Below are 23,271 nucleotides of genomic sequence, written 5' to 3'. Positions count from 1 at the left end.
AGTTTTTTTACACCTTGTAGATATTTTATATTATATTATGAATTAATAATGTTAGGATACACTTTGGTATAAACGTTTCTGACCTACTTACGCGGAAGCTGTTGCTCGCTTTGTTTATCTTCTAGGAACCGCACATTTTTCTAGTGATCAAGGTTATCTTATTTACTTTCCCGTGACTCAAAGTATATTATCCATATTAAACTTCATCAAAAACGGTTAAGCATGAGAGCGACATTATTAGAATTAATATTTAGGTTAAATTTTCGTGGTTGCGGAAGAAACCAGAGGAAAACATACAGATAACACGGACCAATTAGAGCGGAGCGATAGCTTATCACGGTAGACAGCAATTATGATAAGTGTTATCAGTGGGCGGCGCTTGTGACGTCATTGATAACGGAGGATACACCCACTAGATATAAGCCAATAGTCATCACAGGTTTATTGTACCGAATTGTATTAAAATCGATCCAGTCGTTCAAAACAAATAAACAACATTTTTAAAATTTTATTTTGTTAAGGGCCTGTTTCACCACTTCCTGATAAGGCTATCCACCGATTAACTTGACAGATCAAGTATGGAGAATCTGTCAAAAGAGTTGTGAATAGCCTATTAGGCACTTTATCAGAAAGTGGTGAAACAGGCCCTAAGTGTATTAATCTTCAGTTTTCATGCGTCTTGTAATATTATTGTGTCTGTTACCTCCTAACGCCTTACGGCCGTTACCAATATTCAATCTATATCTGGTTTGACATACAACCGATCGAAGATAACATTGAATTGACATAAAATATATGTATCTAATGTCTAATGTGAGCTATTCCTATCTCTAGTAGGGCAAAACCAGAGATACATCAAATATTGGGAAAACTAAACCGATTTTTAAGGAGTCTTGGGTCTTAGTTCCTACACGGTCCTCTACATCTCGATCGATTACTTTGATTTACGTCACGTAAAGATGCACGGTTCTTACATTCTTTAGTCTAAATTCAAAACGAATATACGGGCGACATTTAAATTTAAATGTGCATAAATAATATTACAGGTGAGGGGCAATATACCACCAGTGTGCAATAATTTTCCGATAGAATTTCTCATGTTACAGGAAGCACTGTTAGCAAGTTATAAACTATAACCACAGTACAAATACATAGAGTAAACTAACTCTGTCGTGTTTCAGAAATCAAACAATGCAAAGACAAATTTTTTCCAAGCTCGCGACGTATAGTGTTCTGCTCTAATAAACTATAAAAAAGCTGCTGGCGTTTATAAATTATAGTGTTTTATGTATTTTTAAAAATAATTATCAGGTTGTAACCGCTCAAGGCGAAAAGGCCGCCATTTTATACAATTTCTAACAAAATCTTCTTTTGTTTTTTATTTTTGATGTGCAAATAGGGGACAAAATAAATAAATAATATAAATACAGTAATATGTTCGTACGCCTTATTCTGATAGTCTCAGGTGATCACTACGAATAATAAAAACTAAGGAAAAGTAACTCCGTCAAAAAACATGCTCCCTAATAGTTGTCAAAAAAGTGTACCTTAGGTACACATTTCAATACATTTGCAATATTTAGGTGGCTTTGAGCGGTATAAAGGCTGACATTACATGACAGTTCGAAAGGAACTAAATTTAAAACGGTAATAGTATGGGCGTTACGTTTCCTTAGTTTTTATTATTCGTAGGGTGATCATGATTTACTGCATAACATTTATACTGTGGCTAGCGGCTTATAAACTATAACAGCCGTCATATAACCTGCGCTACTAATTGCGAACAGTAATCCACGCGAAATATGATGGAATTCACTCGAACGGTACTCGTTTGTAACGGTGACTAGATTGGTACAGGTTCACCGGGTGTAATTCTTATATTATCGAATCCCGGAACGAAAAACGGTGAGAATAAGGTCTCTAGTAGGCTTTGGAAACCTGGACTAACCTGCATACAAAAGCTCTAGTTTATTAGTAAACTAAACAAGCAAATCTACTTATACCCTTACGTAGTAAGTAGAGTAGGTACTTAGTGTTCTAAGGATCTGTTTCACCACTTCCTGATAAGTCCCGGATAGGCTATCCACCACTTAACTTGACAGATAGTGTATTGAGAATCTGTCAAATAAGTTGTGGATAGCCTATTCAGCACTTTACCAGGAAGTAGTGACACAGGCCCTAAGTGTAGCCAAAAACATAAGTTACGGAAACCTTCGTGTTGATCGGAAATAAAAGCTTGGGGACAAAAAATTCAAGCATAACGAAAGAGCTACATCTTTCAATACCTAAAGTCAATTATTACATACAGTTATAAGTTATAACTTACTGATATAAACATTTTACAGTTCCCCTACAAGGCAGTAGACTTAACTAACATTCTTTTTTTTCTTGTTCCAGCTGTCCAAAGAGGTAGGGTGCCGCCGTCGCAGCCACCGGGCCTGGCGCTACCCGGCCAGTTCGGTCTGGCCAACGGCGACCCTGGCGCCGGCCTGAACACACACCCCTACCTCTCCTCCTACATTAGCCTGCTCCTCCGAGCGGAACCTTACCCTACGTCGCGATACGGCCAGTGCGTCCAATCTACCAACGTGATGGGCATCGACAACATTTGCGAGCTGGCTGCGAGACTACTCTTCTCCGCCGTGGAATGGGCCCGAAACATCCCCTTCTTCCCCGAACTCCAAGTGACGGACCAGGTCGCGTTACTCCGGCTAGTCTGGTCGGAGCTGTTCGTCCTCAACGCGTCGCAGTGCTCCATGCCGCTGCACGTGGCCCCCCTCCTGGCGGCTGCGGGCCTCCACGCCTCACCGATGGCGGCGGACCGCGTGGTCGCCTTCATGGACCACATCCGCATCTTCCAGGAGCAGGTGGAGAAGCTGAAGGCGCTCCACGTGGACTCCGCGGAGTACTCCTGTCTGAAGGCCATCGTCCTATTCACGACAGGTAAAATTTTGGACAGCTTGTTCGGGGAGGCGAGGCTGCTGCTTTACAGGGTCGCGGGGGCGGCCGGCGCGGTCACCAATTACGGGGAGCTGGTGACGTTGGTCAGGCAGCATCTGGACGCGTACGCTGAGGCGTCCAGGGTGCCGCAGCCGCCCGCCCCCCAACCCTCAGCGGCATCCTCGGGGTATTACTCGACCCTGGACACGTCGCTCGGCGTCAACTCCTCGCTGTCGTACGGCAGCTTCCTGTCCCCCTCGCGGCTGCAGCCCAGCTACACCAGCAGCCCCCGGGCTCCGGAGCCCTCCTCCTCGTTTAAAGTGTGGGAGGGCAGCAAGTTCAAGGAGCAGGGTTGACACCCAGCCACGTATCCACGGCATCGGTGATGGCTTCACTCGGTATAGCTTCCGAAAAGGGGGGGAGGTTCCAGCCCCGAACTACAGTATTATGTGATATAGATAGGCATTGTATAGGATCCAACTAAATTATTTGTAAATAGGTTTAGTTTATTTATTTATTAATACACGCGAAGTTTTTTTTTAATTCAATTCTCTTCTTTTATTTTTTTGGATTACTTCCGAGATTATACCCGTTCTAGATTAGTTTAGTATTTATGGTTACTTTTCAGGTTATTAAAAATATTCTTCTTCAAATATCGCACAAAAAATTTGACTTATAAATTATAGTTTATGACATACTAAGTGTAATTTTATAAAGATTTTATTACATTTCTTCATACGCGTATTCGGTATTATATCTAGGTACTAATATGTGGCCACTTAAACATATTAGTGTCAATATATTAACTATGTTATATGAGCATTTTATTAGGTAAGTGTTAGCTTTACTCTCAAGATAACTTTAAGATATTTTGTGCATTTTATACACAAATAAACAGTAAATTACTGTTTTACGATTTAGATTTTATACTTACTCGATAGCTGTAGTGTTGTGTAAACAGTTTTACAATATGTACTATAATTTTATTATTTAATAGCAGTAAAGATAAACTACGAAAAATTAGAAAATGTTGGAACGATTTTTAGTTGAGTTAACTTTTCTTGTACAAGTTTTCAAAACGATTTATAGCCTGTCAAGAAAGTGAAGAAATTGAAAAGTGACAACATCGTAGTTGTCATCCTTTTCAAATCAGTCTAAGAAAAAAGGGATGACACTACAGGACAAGGGTTGCCACTTTTTAATTTCTTCACTTTCTTGACAGACTATAATTAATAGGTAAGTATCAATTTATCAAAAAATATTTATTCGTAAGAAGATTCCTAGAAAAGATGATTTTTACTAACATTTAAATGTGGGCAAAAAAAATCATGTTATTTAAACTAATTGTCTATTATTATTTAATAATAAAACTTACTCAATAGCCATATTTTATAGTAATAAACATAATTTTACTAATCGAAGACAGGCATAAAAGCTTGAAAATGTGTAATCTCAACACTCAATGTACGTGAAACCGTCAGAACATTCGTAGTTACAATAATAATATTTACAACTTGCGACATTATGACGAGTTACTACCAATTATATAAAACTAGGAAGCAAAATAATTCAGGGCCCCGCTACCATATGTGCAATGTATGCAATGCACACGGGCGCCATCCTCTAGGGGCGCCAAATTGCCATCTTTATGGGCGCCAAAACCAAGGTTCCAAAAAAATTTGCCTAAAGGGGCGCCAAAATCCTTTTTTTGCACACAGGCGCCAGTAACCCTTACGGGGGCCCTGCAAAATATTATAGTCTAGATAGTTTGTGCGTTTTAAGATGATATGGGTGACACATTATGATTGACAATAGTAGGGAAGTTACCTAAGAAAATTAATCAATAATTTAAAAATATCGAATCACTTCGTAAAGGAATTAATTGCAATCGAAATTATCGATTTTGTACTGACGTTTCAGAGTGGCGCCGGCGATTTAAAATGGCCGCCCTTTTTATCGATTTGATTTCGATTCAACAGTGTCAATCTCTATTGGCATAAGTTCCATTTCATGCATCTGACATTTTTCAAATATTTTCGTAACAATAATTTTCACAGTTAAAATTTATAATTTTATATTAATAAGTTAGCATTTAGCAACTTTTCATTTTTATTCATTTACAATTATAGGAAACATTTGTTTTTGTAGATAGAATATAATTTATTACATTTTGTTTTTTTTTTTGTTTTCTTGTAAGTAAAAGAAACCCGTAGCAAGGAATATGAGAAGTGTCACCCATATCATCTTAAAACGCACAAACTATAGTAGTACTACGGTAAAGTAATAGCGTCATATTATTTGAACCGAAAAATACTATTTAGGGTGAAGCCTAACCAGCGTAATTTGTGAGTTGTGAGTCGCAGAATTACGGCTGGCAGAAATTCTGCTGCATTCAAATTCATACAGAAGGCCTGTTTGATTCACACGAGCGTATTTCTTTACAGTTAATCTGCGGCTCACGACTCACAAAATTACGCTTGGCTGCACCCTAACACATATTTTCATATCTAATATTAGTAGATAATCATTATCATTAAACAATACTCCAGAGCTGTGCTTGTAAAAATATTTAAAGAAAGATACTTTTAGTTATTCGTCTCGTGGTTTCGATTTAAAGATTCTATTAGAGCTGCTCTTACAGCAGTTATTACGAAACTACTCCTCTATAAAAATCTCTCTATCTATACTTAGCAGTGAAACGAAAAAAAATCTAAAATCAGTATAAATTACAGTAAGCAGAGAGCGTGATTTATTGACTATAGATGATAGTCATAGCCGTAAAGACTGTAGACTATAGTCAGTCTAGCCAGTCTGTAAAACATCTATCGGAGACGACTTCCGACGTTGGCACTTTCACACACGACCAGTAAACTATGGACTTGAGCACATTTTATGTATTAATTCTATCATGCATTTATGCAATGAAAATAATATGTACCTACCTACTATGTTCGGTGGAGCAACAAGTAATATACGTATTATTTTGTTAAGCAATGTGCTGAGTTTCGGTGGTATTAATTTTTTTTTTTTACTAAAATTATACTAACAAAATCTATAGTTTGTTAAATTAATCGTTTACTAAGTGACTCACTAAAATCAAAGATTTCATTTCAAATTGTAATGAAATCTTATCGTGTACGTAAAATTTGGTTTTGATAGCAAAAAAGAAACTTTTTAAATGTACTTACGGTTAAAATTATTAAGTGCAGTTTTCATCGCATATTTTATCATTAAAAAAACTTAAACTTAAAAAAAATATTATAGCAAGAATGTTAAGTCCAAACTCTACGTGGTCGTCTGTCTGCACTAGAGTGTAGTTGATTGTCCAAAGTTTAGATTGTTTTGATTAAGGGTGCTAAAGTCCGACATAAACTGCCTATGGCTGTGTCGAATGCGATGAAACTTTGCGATATATGGAGGGAAAAATTTATAGAGAATCACTAGAAAGAGAAAGAGCTAATGTAAAATTAAATTGTTATATAAAAATCGTATTTAACCTCTTTGATGCCTCCGTGGTCCAGTGGTTAAGAGCGTGTCTCTTGACTCGGAGGTCGTGGGTTCGATTCCCGCGTTGGAAACATGTTATTCCCAAGTTTGGTTAGGACAATGCAGGCTAGGAATAAAGAGTGCTCTTGTGTACTGCGCACACGCTTGGGCACTATAAAATGACTTCTGTGTAACTGGCCTGGTTTCAATGAAACCGGCCACCGTCACTGAAACCGGTGTGCGAGTTATTATTATTAAATCTCGAATCAGAAAGAAAATAAAAGAAAGCTAGTATAAAGTGAAACAGCCGAACATATTATAACCTTCTCCTTTTTGGAAGTCGGTTAAAAATATATTTTACACTCAAATTTCAAAAGATGGCAAACGCAACTTGTAAGATAAGAAGCTTTTAAAGTCTTTCTTCATGAAAGTGATAAAAAATGCTTACTCCTCCTCAAATTATGGGTATTAGTATTATATTAGTATTATATTTATTAGTATTATATTAGTATTATAAAAATATTTACAACTAGCTGTTGCCCGCGACTTCGTCCGCGTGGACTTCAGTTTATCGCTATAAACTGAAGTCCACGCGGACAAAGTCAATGAAAAAAAGAAGAAAAACGCGATGTCAACAAAATTGGTGTCAAAAGCTTTTATAAAAAAAACCCTGGTACCCCTTAAATCAAAACAGCTGTGCAGTGTGCACAAAATATTTCATTTTTTTAAATTAAACTTTATATGTATATTATGCCAAATTTTAAAGCTTATTTAGCCCCCCAATTACACAACTTGACCCATGAACTATTTATCAATTATCATTAATAGGTTTAAGGTTACGACGTAGTACTTTATATTATATACAGTGACGTAACCGTTACGTCACTGTATATAATATAAAGTACTCACTTATTAAATAACGTAAAAAAGAAATAACAATCGAAAAAATCGAAACTCAAATGTATAATGATACCACCTCTCATAGAAAGATGTTGGGCAAGCGTTGAATGTGAATTTTTGGAACTAACTTAATTTGAACAAATTTACGCATTTTCACCCCCTTACAACGCTTTTTTCCAGTAAAAAAAGTAGCCTATGTCCTTTCTTAGGCTTTAGACTATCTGTATACAAAATTTCATTACAATCGGTTCGGTAGTTTTGGCGTGAAAGCGAGACAGACAGACAGACAGAGATACTTTCGCATTTATAATATTAGTATAGATATAGATTTATTAAATATCTCTATATTCTTACAACATTATTTTACTAAATTTTCCTTCATTATAATTTCGAGATTTTAAATCTAAATAGAAGATTACTAAATATAGGTCTACCAGAATCTGATGGCAAAAAGTGATAAAATAAATTGACTCTAGCAATACCGGGGTAATAGGAGTAAAACATTTTGATCCTTTTTTTTCCTTTAGTGGCATATTATGTGTGTGAAACATGCAATTTTATAAAAAAATATCCAATGATCAAGAATATTTTTTGAAAATCTGCTGTCAAAAACTGCCATCAGATCCTGGTAGACCTATAGTTACATCGATTATTCGCTGTCAATCTTTTTTAACTCAAAGCTATAGTATTCGGACCACGTAGTATACAAAATATTATTATCTCTTATGTCATTATAGCAATAAAAAGTTAGTATTTAGCTAGCTAGCATCCTTGACCCCTGGAGGTTGGTGGTTCGCATTAGTTTTGTATTAAAATCTATATCCCCGGGGCTCAGGTAACACTGGTCATGCTAGTATGAATATGCAATGGACATGACGTAGTTTTACACCCAACTTTCAGCAGACAATGCTTTATACTCGTATTTGTGAGCGACGTGCTGATAATAATCATTAAAAGATAGCTAGTAATCCTATTGTTTACTTGTGTTTATTTTTCTTAGCTTGTTTAGTTTAATTTTTTTTGAGTTGTTTTTTTCGTTTCGGTAATCAACGAGTTTAAGCTCGATAATTAGAAAATGGTGATGATAGTTATATTATATTCGCGCGGTATGATTATAAAATGTAATTACGAAAATGTTTTGTCAATCTTTTTACTCGTAATAATATGATTATTTACGAAGAAACAAAACATAATTACGTAAGTAGTCCAAATTCAAATAAATTGTCTCTGGTTACCTCGTTTTTGGGCTTAATATAAAACTTTTAATCAATATTAAAACTACCTTGTTGAATGTTATTTATTCGTGGTTTAATATATCACCATAAATCCAAGATGGCCACACAATAACATTTTCTCATTACGTGTGGTCAGACAGAGACAAATACACCCGCTTTCTCTGCCCATGGTGTTTATATACAACTCAAATTCTCTAAAATATTTATTAATATCGACAATATATCGACGTAATATATTTACAAGGAAATGGCTGTTGTACCATAAACAATCTGAGCATAGACTGAAGACATAAATCCGCGTGGAATTCCCGCCAAAGTTTTGACACCTCGGTTTTTATTGTCAATCACACTGACATTGGCGATCCATTGTGAAGTCATTCATAAAAAATAAAAGAAAAAGGTTTCTCGAACTTCAAGCAAATTATCAAATTCGATAAATGATAGACTTAACTATTCATATTAATTAATGTTGTTTTAATTATTAGTTTCCTAATAAATTGATATCTTATTTAACTTTTGAACATATTATCACAGAATAGATATATTATTTTTAATGATTGTGTATACATAACTTGATCGATTAAGTCATCATATTAAATGATGAAAGGATTTAAGTACCGACTTTTTATCAAATTTTATCTTTTTCGTATAAAAATGTGCCTCTTAAAACACATTTTAATCCTTAGTCTTAAGTTAGTAGAAAGTATCACAATTCAAATAATTGAATATTGTTTCTAACTTCAAAAAGCCGAAATGATAATAAAGTGCTCTTAAAGCTGCCTATTTCTTTACTCAAAGCTCTCTAAAGCTTTCTTTATTATTGAGTGCGTAGATTGAGATAAATCCGATTAATTTTTCATCTCTAATCTTCCGTGTTCGCTCATAAGCGCACATATTAAATTTTATTGCTATTCAAATAGCAGGTGAACGGTGATCTATTGCTCTCTTTTGTAAAAACTTCATAAAAAAACTTACACCGATATTAAAAAATAGCAACCAAAATACGTCTGTCACTTTCACACGATCGGTATATGTATACGAGTGAGCGAGATAGATGGTGTCTAACGGTACAAAATCGTGACGGAGCGACGGCGCGGGCTGGTCACGATTTTGAAAAAGTGTTGGACCGTCCCGGCCCTAGCGTTCCGGAAGGTTGGCGCATGGTCCAAGTCATAAGATTTAGTAAATTATAGCTAAAATATTAATAAATAATAAATGTGACACGATTGCTAAAGTCTATTATTTCATCGAGTTTAATGTTTACAAAACAAAGCATGCCTTTTATTTTGTTCTATCAAAATGCATACTTTTCATTTAACCAGTTTACTGATTACCTACATAAAAATTTAACAGCCTAGATATAAATAAAAGATATAAATAAAAATAGGTCGTATGAATGTCATTTCAATTACGTTTTAAATTATATCGCCGATAACAACTCATGTTATATAACATGTACAATGTTTTTCTAATCAATTATAACATGTGTCTTAGCAATTAGAATACATCTAGTCACAGTGATTGGCAGAAATTACAAAGTTAATGTTGTCTATCACGATGATCTGAGGGTTTGGATATAGGTTAATGCCAGAGATTAGTAATGTAGCCCGTAATAAAGTATAGTCGACGTTACTTATTGACAGTTCCATTGATGTAATTATAGAAGTAATTTTGTTCCACATCAAATCGCAAAGTTAATTTTATATTTATTTAATTGGCATTCGAGTTAAATGTTACGAGGTAATTTTATGTAGTTTTCTAAGAATTCATCTTAAGATGTATCGTGCTATGTTAAATTATGACGATCGTAACAATTTCTAATTAAAGATACATTTTGCACAGTACTTATTTCATATGATTTTTGAAAACTCATTTTTTTTCATTTAACCCGTCAAACGTTACGCCAAAAAATTTAAAAAAATTACAGTCACCGGCCATCAGCCAAATTATATCTTCTTTTTTTTTTAAATCCGCAACGCCTGAGTTTTGCGCCAATCCTCTGCATAATGCATACACGTTGCAGTGTATTGTACCGTCTATGAGCATCGCGAACACTATACAACCATGTTTATGTAACTATTGTCAGGGTTTACGCCAGTTTAATAACTAGTTTCTTTCAATATTTTGTCAAATTTTCGCTAAGCAGTACTTAACTAAAAAAAATTTCGTACTCATCAGACCTTAGCTGAAGAAAACGCTATCAAAATCTGTCTATTCGTTCTAGCTAGTTATTTGGCGCTTTTTTTATTTTTTGGTTTTCTTCCATTAAAATAATATACCAAGTACCAACTGTCAAAGTGTCAATTTTAAGTAGAACTATGAATTTGGCGCCATTTTCTCTATTTTTAACCTACTTCCAAAAAACGAGGAGGTTATATTATGTTCGGCTGTGGATATTTTTTTTTATATTTTTGTTTCTGTTAATTCTTAATCTGTATCAAGCATGTGTAGTGGGTTGGCGGGAGGTGCCTTATGCATGCACATGCTAGTACAGTCAGAAGCGAGAACACCTAAAGCTATAAAACGAAAACTAAAAAATCCTGAAGCTGAAAGAAGTATTTCTGCTGTACAAGACACAGTGTCACACACACACACACATACACCAACAACAAAACAAGTGACCAAAGTTTTTCTTATATATTACTTTAAATACTTATCAGGTTTTGCAACTCGTCTTGTTGTATAGATTTTTTTTAAACTCCTGTAGTTTTTTTCAACAGTCAGTTGCCAGTCAATACCTAGGTATGAAAAGGCCAAATTAGTCAATGAAAGGGAATTTTAAATTCCACATATTGTCCATTTGCTTAAAATCTGCAACGTAATAGGCCGACAATGGGGGATTATTGTTAGCATAGAGCATAGAGTACCACAGAGCAAAGAGCGTGTCATAGACTAAAGAGTACCATAGAGTATACACTATACAACCATAGAGCTTACAGTTACAATGCCGCGAATTATTAAGCAGTTAAAAGCCTGTCATGACGATCAGTTACAATATGTGACCTCAATATATTATGCACAAAGGTATAATACGTTTGATTAGTATACATGAACATACGATTGTCAAAAACATTGTACATCTGGTAGGTAACGGTAAAAAAGTTTGACAGGAAATTCTAATATCTAATAAGTAATAAGCCTTTGAAGAAATAGCTACGTTTGAACATAGGTTAAATTGCAACAAATAAAAAATATTATAACATTTACAACTAAACATAGAACTTCCTTTTTTAAAGTCGATAAAGAATGTTATCGTCTTAAAAATGTGGCTTGTTTGTTAAGCCACTTTTGTAATGTATCGGATCTTTACTTTTTTAAGTAATTAAAAAGTTAAATAACACTGGCCGCAATAGAAAAGTAAAAAAAAACATTTGAAAATGGAATAATTGTATTCTGAATGCGAGTTTCTTCATAAATTTCCATTGAATGGTCGTTGAACGGTCAAGGTACATGACATTGCATTTCTTCGATTAAAAATGTCCGTTGCAAACAATTTATAAACATTGTACTAACATAATATATCATAGAGTTCGTGTACCTGGCATTTTTCATACATGACTCAACAGTACTCTACAATTTTTGCTTTAACCGTCTTCTCCCAACGTTTAACTATTTCAAGGGTTCCGTACCAAAAATGTAATTACCAACTTTCGTTTCTTTTTTATAGCTTTGCTCAAAATGATGTCAAATAAGTTAAGTTTATTTGTCATCATCATTAAAAAAATAAAAAAACTCCATATAAAAATACTTAAATTTCAACCAAAACTCTACAAAAATGATGTACCTACAGTGCTACAGCTCTTAATATTATGTCAACTTGTCACAGTTGTTTCTTACAACTTCATCCATATAAAAGTATGGATTCAAAGGAGAACTTTAATCAAAGCGACACAGAGGGAAAACCTGTAATTTCGTAAGCAAGTGTCACATTTTGAGGGACAATAAACACAACGCATCTGCGTCCCTCCGAGGTCGCACATAATAATATTAATAAATAAAAAAGAAACAAATAAAGCGAAAATTGAAATGCCGTCGATTGGAAACGCCACCCTCGAGCGACGCGTGTCAATATCGCGATAAGGAAATATGCATTTTATTTTTAATAACAAACGATTTATATTCCTTTAACGCTTAGTCGAATTAACTGAACATCACAATTTGGTTGTGTCATAAATCACTGCTTTGTGATCGAAATTCAGCTTTATGCTAAAATCCCTAGAGTTTCTTTCACATTGGTAATTCCTGAATGGGTGATGTATGTAAGAATTTGGAAGATAAGTGTATGGGGGTAACGATTGTCGGAGTCTCTTATCACGCGACATCGCGGTCCAGTTGTTAAGGTTGTCTTCGGATTGTTATCGTTATTATTCTCAACGTGTTTTTTCCTTTTTTATGCTTATTATTGTGGCAATAATCATGGCTTATTAATCTTTTAAAATCGTTGTAGTAGTCTAAAGAAAAAAATTGATGTTAAAGAATTACATACTTTATGCAAATCGTCATAAAATTAAGATTTCACTATTATAATGTTCTTAAAAACTATTCAAGCCCATCTCATAATTGTAGATGATCAACATCCAAATTCTATTTGCCAGTGTCAATTTCAGCCATTATAGATACTTTTTCATCAAAAATTACTAATCAAGTATCAAAATTGTTGCATATTAGGTTATTAAGGCTAAGGCTAAGTTATGCATACTATCAAGACCATTTCACTTCAAAATCCCTTTCTATCTCGAACAATAAAACCTCTAACAAATGTCTGAATCAAGGGTCGCACAGATGTTGTTTATGTAGGACTACCCTATGACGGTTCACCACATTATATGATCCATAAAAAATATGTCTCCTCGTAAACTCGAGGTAGTTGAAAAATTGGAGCTATCTTGTTAAATGAAGTATTTTTGAATATGAAAGTATGTGGAACTTGTTAATAAAGAGGAGTGCAGTGTGGTGCAGTAGGTAAATAAAGTTTGGACAGATAATGGATATTAGATTTTGATCATGGTTTAAAACTTGTAAAAATCCGAATGCGGGTACTTTAATCGTACATTCATACGATCTACTACTTATTATGGTAAAATAAATAAAAAAATAAAAGTCTAGTACAACTTATTAATAAAGATATTTGGGACAGTAAAATAATTGATTATTGTCATACTCTACCTTGCATATGGGCAAGCTTACATACAGAGGAGATAGTACTTCAGTAGATATTTTAATATTGTCCGAGTTGAGCATCTTTTAATTATAAATCCTGCACGTTTATTACACATCTGTAGCATTTACCACAAACAATTTATTATAACAAAACAGTAACAACGGTAAAAGAAATAATACCGGCCAAGTGCGAGTTGGACTCGCCCATTAAGGGTTCCGCAGCAGCAATAAGGTTTATTTCTATGAAATTAAAAGGTTTTTGATTTATTTTTATATTTCAGTTGATTTAATAAAAGTTAAATGAAGGTTTACCATATATGACGTACAAAAAAACTACTTGCTAGATCTCGTTCAAACCAATTTTCGTTGGTAGTTTTTATAGTAATGTACATCATATATATTTTTTTAGAATTATCTTGACTACTTTAGAAGTTAAAGGACACATTTTTTTACTTTGGAAGAGTCTCTCTCGCAAACTATTCAGATTAGAAAAAAATGATATTAGAAACCTCAATATGATTTTTGAAGAACTATCCATAGATACCCCACACGCATAGGTTAGATGAATTTTTTTTTTTTTTGTTTCAGTTGTACCTATTGTATATTATAATTATGTAAATTTTAGGGGGACCCCTAAAATTTTTAATAATTTTTCCGTTTTTGTATCAAAATCTTAATGCGGTTTACAGACTACATCTACCTACCAAGTTTCAATAGTATAGCTTTTATAGTTTCGGAGAAAAGTGGCTGTGACATACGGATGGACAGACAGACAGACAGACAGACAGACAGACAGACAGACATGACGAATCTATAATCTGTTTTTTGCCATTTGGCTACGGAACCCTAAAAAGAACACACAAAATATTGATCGCCAACAAATCTCAACCGCAAAGTTTTGGTGACTTATCCGGGTAACCCCCATGCAAATACCGTGTCGGATCCGGATAACCGGGTAGGGTGACCCAGTGTAGGGGATGACCACTAATTGAATTACGTGTCGCTCCACATTACACACCGAGGTTAAAACCCAATCAATATTTGTTCAGCAATTACATCTCAACAACTATTTGTAATGAAATGTAAATAGAACATAGGAGAGTTTGTTTTTTTTTTTAATAACAAAAGGTTTTAGTAAAGTTTGAAAAGTTTTAAATGTAGGTTTTCCAATTTGAAAGCTTTCTCTATCAAAAAAGTTAAGAAAGATGCAAAAAATCACTATTCACCTTTACTAGTTTTCAATGAGATTTAAAAAATATTGTAATAACTTGAAACTCGAAATCCCGCCAAAATTGACACATGACATTTTTAATCAGCGCGAAATCCATAGACAAAGGACCCTTGGGTGAGTGACGTCTTTCTCCCAAACTTCTCCGATAAGGCACAATGGACCAAGTTGGGATTTGAAAAGCCATTGAGGGCTTATCAACGATTATGACAAGCCAATGGCGTGTGTGTAATTCGGTAATTCTATTGTGACAGTTATTTTTCTTAATTGAACGGGATGACCAAGATGTAAATTACATAGGTATCTGGAATATTTTGTTTTCTTAATAATGTTTTATATCAGCAAACTGTACACCATATTTTGGTAAGGTTATCTTCTTCGACAAAATTAGTATATTCAAGATTAGGCGATGAGAACGGAGTACCGCGGTACTTATAACATAATTTTATTTTTGAATTTTTAGGTCTAGACTAGACTAGAATTTTTATTGTGCGTGTTTTAAAATTTTAATCATGCACGTAATTTCTGACGAATCCCATCCACACACGATTATTATAACCCTAACTAAAATCAGTTACCACATACCACCTATTAACACCAAGATAGCATCTTTTATTGACGATTAAGACAATACAACTTACCATAAGGATTATTGTCTATTAGCCGATAACACCAGGGGTGTCAGCCTTAAGTATATCCTGAACAAGGATTATAACAGCAGGGGTACTCGTTCAGTTTATTTGCCCCTAATATGACCCCTATGGTGATGAGTTATTTTTGTCGCAACTCCTGTAAAATATCTTCATTTGCAACAACCTCTACGGTTTCAATGCTCTACTTTTTAACCCCTGAATCCTGATCAAAAGATGTGTCATGTCACATGTGTTGTAAGTTATAACTTACAAGTTTGTGTCACAACTCACATCATAGCCACTAAACGGATGAAACGATTTTGATCTAGTTTTCTTGTTTGAATGCTGATGTGATCGAAAGTGTTCTAGCTTTATAATTTATTATCAGCTCACTACTCGGGAGTTAGGTATCAATTCGTAGTTCCAGTATTTGTCACTTTTGATTGTATGAGATTATATAATTTATTATCAAAACAATTTTGAGCTTGTCAGCTTGTAAAAAGCTAATTTCTATGAAACAAATAACTATTCACGAAATCCTCTAATTTATTGACAACATATTGTTTGAAGCGCAAATTTTGAACGAAACTTTCACCAAATATTTATCAAATTTTCCTGTAGAGATAACCAAATTTATTTGGTCTGTCTTGCAACGGTTTACACTTAGCCAGTATCGCACTTGACAGATCGCTGTATAGTGGCTAATTATTAGCCGAATCAGCACCATTGTCTGTTTGTTGAGGCTGACCCTAGTTTGTATGGTAATGAAATGGCTAGTTATTATATAAGTGTTGTGCTGACGCTTAAGTTTGGACTTTAGAGTGGTGATTTCATAAAATAATGTCCTTATTTTATGCGTATGCGGTGTGGTTTTCACAATTATTTTGTTATATTGTTGTAAATAGAAAGAAAGTAATAAGTATTATACATATAATACAGAGATCGCATATACCTCTAAAATTGTGGCTAATTGTTTTGTAATAGTTATTTCCAAAACTGCATGTTTAATCACCATAGGCCTTTATCTAAGATGCCTTTGACAAATCACCATTTGAGATTCCTTGCGTGAGTTCCGAAATATGATCCAGTATTCTGGCCACTGCTGATGACGTCATTAATTTATATATGAACACATCCTTTAAGTCAAAATACGTCATATTTTTTTAAGTTTGACCATAAATGTTACAAAGTCTTCTTGACCAAGGTCCCTAATTCCCATCTATCTATATTTTATACAGACTACATTTTAAATTATCAATCTACAACCTAATAGAGGTTTTTTGTTAGTGAACTATTCAATCAGATACGAAAGTGCCTGCCATTAGGATTTATTAACGACAACTCTACCTTAATGTGCGTAGATTAAACTCGAATCAAGACCATCTCAATGTTAAGCAGGGTACTCTCCCTTTAGAGAGGGAAAGGACATTATACCTCATTGGCCATCTGTTAGATGTACTATGTTTTCCTGACGTTACAATAAATTTATTAGGATCTATCTTGGAATTTCTACGCATCATTTTATTAAATATTAAATTTTTTTGTATAAAATCATTTTATTCAAGTTTTTTTTTTAAGTTGCAAGCCAAATGTCATCTAAAATCTATAGGTCTACCAGGATCTGATGGCAAATTTGGATGGCAGATTTTCAAAAAATATCCTTGATCATTGGATAAATTTTTATATTTGCTTGTTTCACACACAGAATCAGCAGCTGAAAAAAAGGGTCAAAATGTTTTATTCCAATTACCCCGGTAGTGCTAGAGTCAATTATTTTTTTTCATCAGATTAATTGCTTTTTTTCGTCAGATTCTGGTCGACCTACACTTACTGCGTTCCATTTTAGAAACAACATTTTTGGAAATGGAACTGTTATTTTTTTTATTCTGGCGTGTGCATGAGCATTGCGTGAACGTAGTTATTTTTTTAAATCTTTGATAAACCTACTGTAATAAACTAAACTGTATCCTTTACCTTATCCACAGATTATATTAGTCGTATGCGAATAACCGTGTTAACGATTGTAAGGGATACGGAAGGGATAGGTGAAGGGAACAAATTAAGGGCCTAATGGTTATCGGCAGATCTCAACTGTTACCCTTGGCTTGAGATGAATTTTAATGTTGCCTCTATGAATATGTATGGCCGAAGTTAGGTGTTGTTTAAGAGCCTGGGAGCACCACACAAAACCCTTTGTGACAATCATAATATTAAGTAAGAAGGGTTTTTTGCTAACTTTCTATTTTATTTTCGTTATTTAATTAAGAACTAGCAAACAAAACCTGAAACTCGACAAATTCAGGTGCTATTGACCAATATAATAATATCACAATAATTTCCTTCAAGAGGGGTAACTACGCGAGTCGCGTTTAAATTGGTAGCATTTAATGCTGAGATTGATTTGTACATTAAGATCAAAACAAACTGTATGCTTAAACATTGCAGTGTACAAGTAAACCATTTATTTGTTATTACAAAATGTTATTACCGTTTTGTCTATAGCCATTACATTTTCCATAAATTAAGCTCTTTCCATTAAATGTCGTAAATCCACAATCATTAAGTAACATGGCAATCCTGAGAATCTAAAGCCTTGGCAATTTTCCTTTCCTTCAAAAATAGTTCTTATGCCATTTAGTTAGAGATCAATTTACAAATACCCACGCCTGTCTATAAAATGTAATGAAATTTTATCATTTCACATCTTCAAAGTTTTACTAAATTACTGGGCACGACTCGGATATATTGAATGTTCGTGACAAATAATCGATAGATAATCTGTATCGAGTAGAAATCGATATCGGTATTCGATCGTATTCGATACACGAACTCGAGTCGATTAAATCGATATGATCGTTGTTTGTATTACTTATGACGACCACTATTTACCTGTTTTGTCTCTTGAATTGGAATATAATAAATGGATTCTAAGGTCTGTACTTTTATTTATAAGGTGAATTAATATTTTGTAGATCTTGTGGGCTATTAACAGTTGGGTAAATTCTAGGTACTTCAGAGCCTTTTTTTTAAAAGCATGACCCATAAAATGACTACACTTTGGCGCCATTTTGACTCCGAGTGGACATTGTGAATGGCCTAACTCGTTCTTAATCTTAAATCTTTTCAAGATTTTCTCTATCATAACATAGTTTCGGAAGCTTCCCGTGCTATAGAATATATACAGAATTTATGCGTCATTATAAAAACATAGCAATATTTTTCCTTAATTAAGTTTTGTATAAAACAATTACAAATTCTGGCAGAGGGGAAACTGCTTCGCTGAGATAAGAACGAATTTGAATAATTACCTAATAAGTCAGCGCAAGACGAAAACTCCATGTGCAATATCATTTATCATGATTTATAAACATCTTTGTTCAATCATGAATAATAATTAACATTTTTGTAAGTTTAATCTACTTCTAGAGTAAAAAATCATATTTTTGCTAAAAGTAAGATAGGCATTGTCACAAGGTTCGTTTCAACCAGTAATAGGTCTTGTCCTTAAACTCTAACCTAATGAAAAAAAATATTTCTTTAGTTTCTTGGCCATTCAAATTATTTGAATTGTTATATTCCAATCTCCTTTGTTTATAACGCCGTATCTAACTGTAAAACAATATGAACGAATTCCCGTCGCTCTCGCTGTCTGTCTGTCTGTCCGTCTGTAGATAGCAGTCCTAATTACTCAAAAAACGTTCTTATCTCCACATCTTCGCATAGCTCTACATCTTCGTCTATTATCTACAAGGTATGAGCTGACGCGATTTATTTAACAGTGTCATGTATTACGGTTTTTTAATATTTGTGCTTTTGTTTTTTTACAATAATATAGCCTATGCCCGCGGCTTCGGTTGCGTAAAAATGTTTTTTTCGGATATTTCTGCCTGAGTCTGACACTGCAGTTCTGTCTGTTCTTTATTCAGATCCTCACATAGATTTCTCTTTACAGAAATATATTTGTTTAATCAAATACGGCCTTAAGTTTTGTATAATGTCTAGGTTAGTTTAATCTCTACGTCAAAATAATATTAGTTCTACGAGGACCACCTTTCCTATTGATAATCCTTTTCCACATTAAGAATTATAATTTATAATCTTATTCCTGCCTAGACCTCAAGATTCCTATTTGCATCAGATATTTCCCTGTCAAGGCTCGTTACGGCGATAATAAACTTTATCCGCTTCATCTCCTACCTTGCGTCCCAGTACAGTACTGTCAGTGATGTTGACAGGTGTTAAATCGTACGAGCGCACGCACTGATGCAATTAGTTGACTCACGCCGCGCCAAACAGAAACTCTGTTTGGCGCTTTAAACTTTTTTTTTTCTTGTTTTGTTGCGAGTTGCGATGAAGAGTTACAGCGCGTAGAGCCTATGGGATTTTTTTTATAAACTTTTTTTTGGAAAACTTAAATTGTTAAAATTTTGTCGAAGTTTAATACAAATTCGTAGATTTGTAAATTGATAAACAATTCCGACCTACCTAAACTTTAGTGATTAAATTGAGGACATAAAGATGAATAGAATAACGTGAAGACTGGGGCTCTAATAGATAAAGATAAAGTTCTTTGCAAATCGCAATAAAATGTTCAATTCTCAAAAAAAATATAGCCTGTCAAGAAAGTGAAGAAATTAAAAAGTGGCCACATCGTAATGGCCACTTTTTAATTCCTTTTAAATCAATCTAAGAAAAAAGGATGACACTACGATGTTGCCACTTTTTAATTTCTTCACTTTCTTGACAGACTTTATAAACTGTTGCATTATCAACTGTAGTATCCAAGTAATTTCTCATGCGCTATATTGTCATATGCACTAGCTATTTAAAAATTTAACCTCCACATTGCCTCAAACCTGTATGCAGTAATCCCATGGTAATGGGGCAAGTTTCGACCCTTTCACTAACGGTGCCAGCGCATCAGGCGCTATCTCCGCCCGTTCGCTAAATCAAAGTCCCCGTATAAGCGCTAAACCACCATTTGTGACGCCATTTTGAGATTCCTTTTTGAGGTTAGAAGGTTTACTTCTATTTATTGACTGACGACTTAAATCTCTGAACAACTCTACATATTAGATTTTTCTTTGACATTAGGCTTGAGGTGCTGCTTGCAATTTCACACGGAAAACAGTACTTATGCGAAAATCAAAACTCTCCTTTGTCCTTTCCTGGGACTCAAAGTAACTATGCTATGAGCACCTCGATGGTTCAAGCATCTCAGTGGTTAAGGATTTAGGTAGAGTCTAGAGAGATATCAGATAACAAATTGATAGATAAACAGTCACACTTTTGTTTCAAGTTGTTTGTTAGTAATTGTGCCGTGATAGTTGTTACTAATTCTCTACATAAAAAACACCGTTCCACTTCCGTAAAAGCACCATTATTTTATAAAATCTGTTTTTGTCGGCGTATCGTTAAGCCATAGCGCACATTAACAATTAAGCAGAGCCGAGGCGTGACCCGGGCCAGTCCATCATAAATACACATCAGACATTAGACGTCCTCCGTAACCCTGACGAGTTGCGGAGGTCACCGCTCCAGTACCCCGGCCGCCACCTGACGCGCACCACAACTTAGCAGGCTTATCTCAGTTCACACGTGAACCTAAGGTGAGAGCGATCCACCGGCGGCAAGGCCGGGCCGCCCGCGCGATTCAGTAACGACCTTATCACCGGCCCGTAAGGTCAAAAACCGCGTAACACACGTAATACACAATTAAGAAAGTATTCGATAATGTTACGCGTCGTTACGTAATATTGTGCCTTATTGTTATTGTGGTAGAGGTGGGATTGCCGTGTGCCGGGACCGGTCGGATCGGTCGCGAACTTTTACCTATAAATTTGTGTCGGGCCGGTATGAGCTAGGCCTGCGAGTATTAATTAAAAGATAAAATATCGACTATTAATGATACAAACATAAACTTATGGACTCTCGTAAAAGGAAAATTGAAAGTAAACAAGTAATGTGCAGAATCCTTTACAGTATGAATAGAAGACTTGTTTTTCCGATGACTTGAATCATAACATTATGGATTCTCAGTTAATATAGGTTTTTTAAGATATCAAAAAAACTGCTTAGCAACAAATGATACCTGATGTGAAAGTGGGTAATTCAAAAACATTTTTTCGACAATTATTGTCGACAACCAAACATACAAGTTTCTTTTTGGCAATCGGTCAAAAGATCCAAGAAGAGTAGAGCTTAAATGAAAAATCAAATATTTAACCACAAAATTAGAAGAATATTAATAAAATCGTGAATTAATTTCAAAACTATCAAAACAAATCAATTTCGATGGTCGATCGTCTCAAGTCTCTACGTAGAGTTTTGCAACGAGTCAAATTAAGCTTCGTCCGTACAGTATGATGCTAATAATGGTTACCTTTGTCTGGTGTAGTATCTGACATTTAAAACTACTCATTCAGTACCGTAATAATACTTACCTATACGTTACAAAATGAGAGACGTGCTAATGAAAAAAAAAAGAGAACGAGCGAAAATTTAAAAACAGAGTTTTAAATAATTTTCCTCAAAATTTGTCATTTTTTAACTTTTAAAAAACAAAAGCAAAGCAGGAGACTACTTTTTTGCCATAAAATTTACTAAAAAACAAGAAAACCTATTACAAACGCTAAAACAGCACAAAATTTCTCCCGTTTCGGTAACATTCCAATTTCAAATTAGCTTCAAAACTCCCATGTACTAGTAATGGTAGTATCGGGTGAATCTGCGCATTTCTCTAATATAATGGTCTGTGAAAGTACGTGGTCTATTATCTATGACAAGATGGCCGATACAGACTGAATGGGACGACCTGACGCACATTCATAATGATAAATCTGTATAAACATGGATAAATTACTCAGGAATGTGTTGTTATTAAAATATTATGACTTTAAAAGCCTTTAAAAATGTTGTGTAGAGACTTAGGCCGGTATAAATAGTCATTACTCAAGATGCATCTCGGTCTAAAGACGCGGTTCGGCTCTATGATTGGTCCAAATTTTGACAGCCAACCAATCACAGAGCCTGAACCGTGTCTTGAGACCGAGATGCATCTTGAGAACTGACTAATTAGCGAAAACGTTTTCTAAACGTAATTATTTAAAAAAATTGAAACAATAGGGTCTCTACAAGAATCTTCAATCTTCATAAAGAAAAGTAACGCAATAGCTAACGTTTTACTTTAAATTCCTACATGACTCTTAAGAGTCCGGGTGCCATCGCAATTCTCATACAAACGTAATACCAAGATCATTTCCCATACGAGAATATTTACCATATTTTAGTTATTATTCAGCTTAAGATAGTAATTTTAGATAGTAACTTTGTACAGGAACTTAGGTAAGGTTCCTGTACAAAGATTCACTGCAAAATATTTACATACTAAATTGTAATCGTTCATATTTTTTGGTACTTATGTAAATATTTTGCAGTGAATCTTTGTTCAGGAATCTAGGTAATTACTATTTTAAGCTTAATAATAACTAAAATATTGTGGTAAATATTATCGTATGGGAAATGATCTTAATATTACGTTTGTATTGCGATTGCACCCGCACTCTTAAGTCAAAACACTGAAGGGCCATTCATTTAGTTATGAGTTTGGCTTGATATGCCATGTCTACTTCAAAGGTCTTTGCCTAAAGGAGTATATTTTGACGTGTACTGTCAAGCTTAGTATTTAAAA

General features: G+C 34.5%; 1 protein-coding gene across 1 annotated transcript in view; it reads left to right on the top strand.

The window, feature by feature from the left end:
- LOC121734473 (COUP transcription factor 2-like) overlaps window positions 1-23,271 on the top strand; it is a 139,139-nt gene that overhangs the window by 89,826 nt on the left and 26,042 nt on the right. The window contains 1 exon segment of the mRNA XM_042125085.1: window positions 2,398-2,943. Coding sequence (XP_041981019.1) covers window positions 2,398-2,943 — 546 coding nt within the window.

The sequence above is a fragment of the Aricia agestis genome, chromosome 15 (genome assembly GCF_905147365.1).
Source record: "Aricia agestis chromosome 15, ilAriAges1.1, whole genome shotgun sequence".
Taxonomy (NCBI): Eukaryota; Metazoa; Arthropoda; class Insecta; order Lepidoptera; family Lycaenidae; genus Aricia; species Aricia agestis.
Note: the sequence above shows the minus strand (reverse complement) of the source record. Positions and strands in the feature narration are given on the sequence as shown.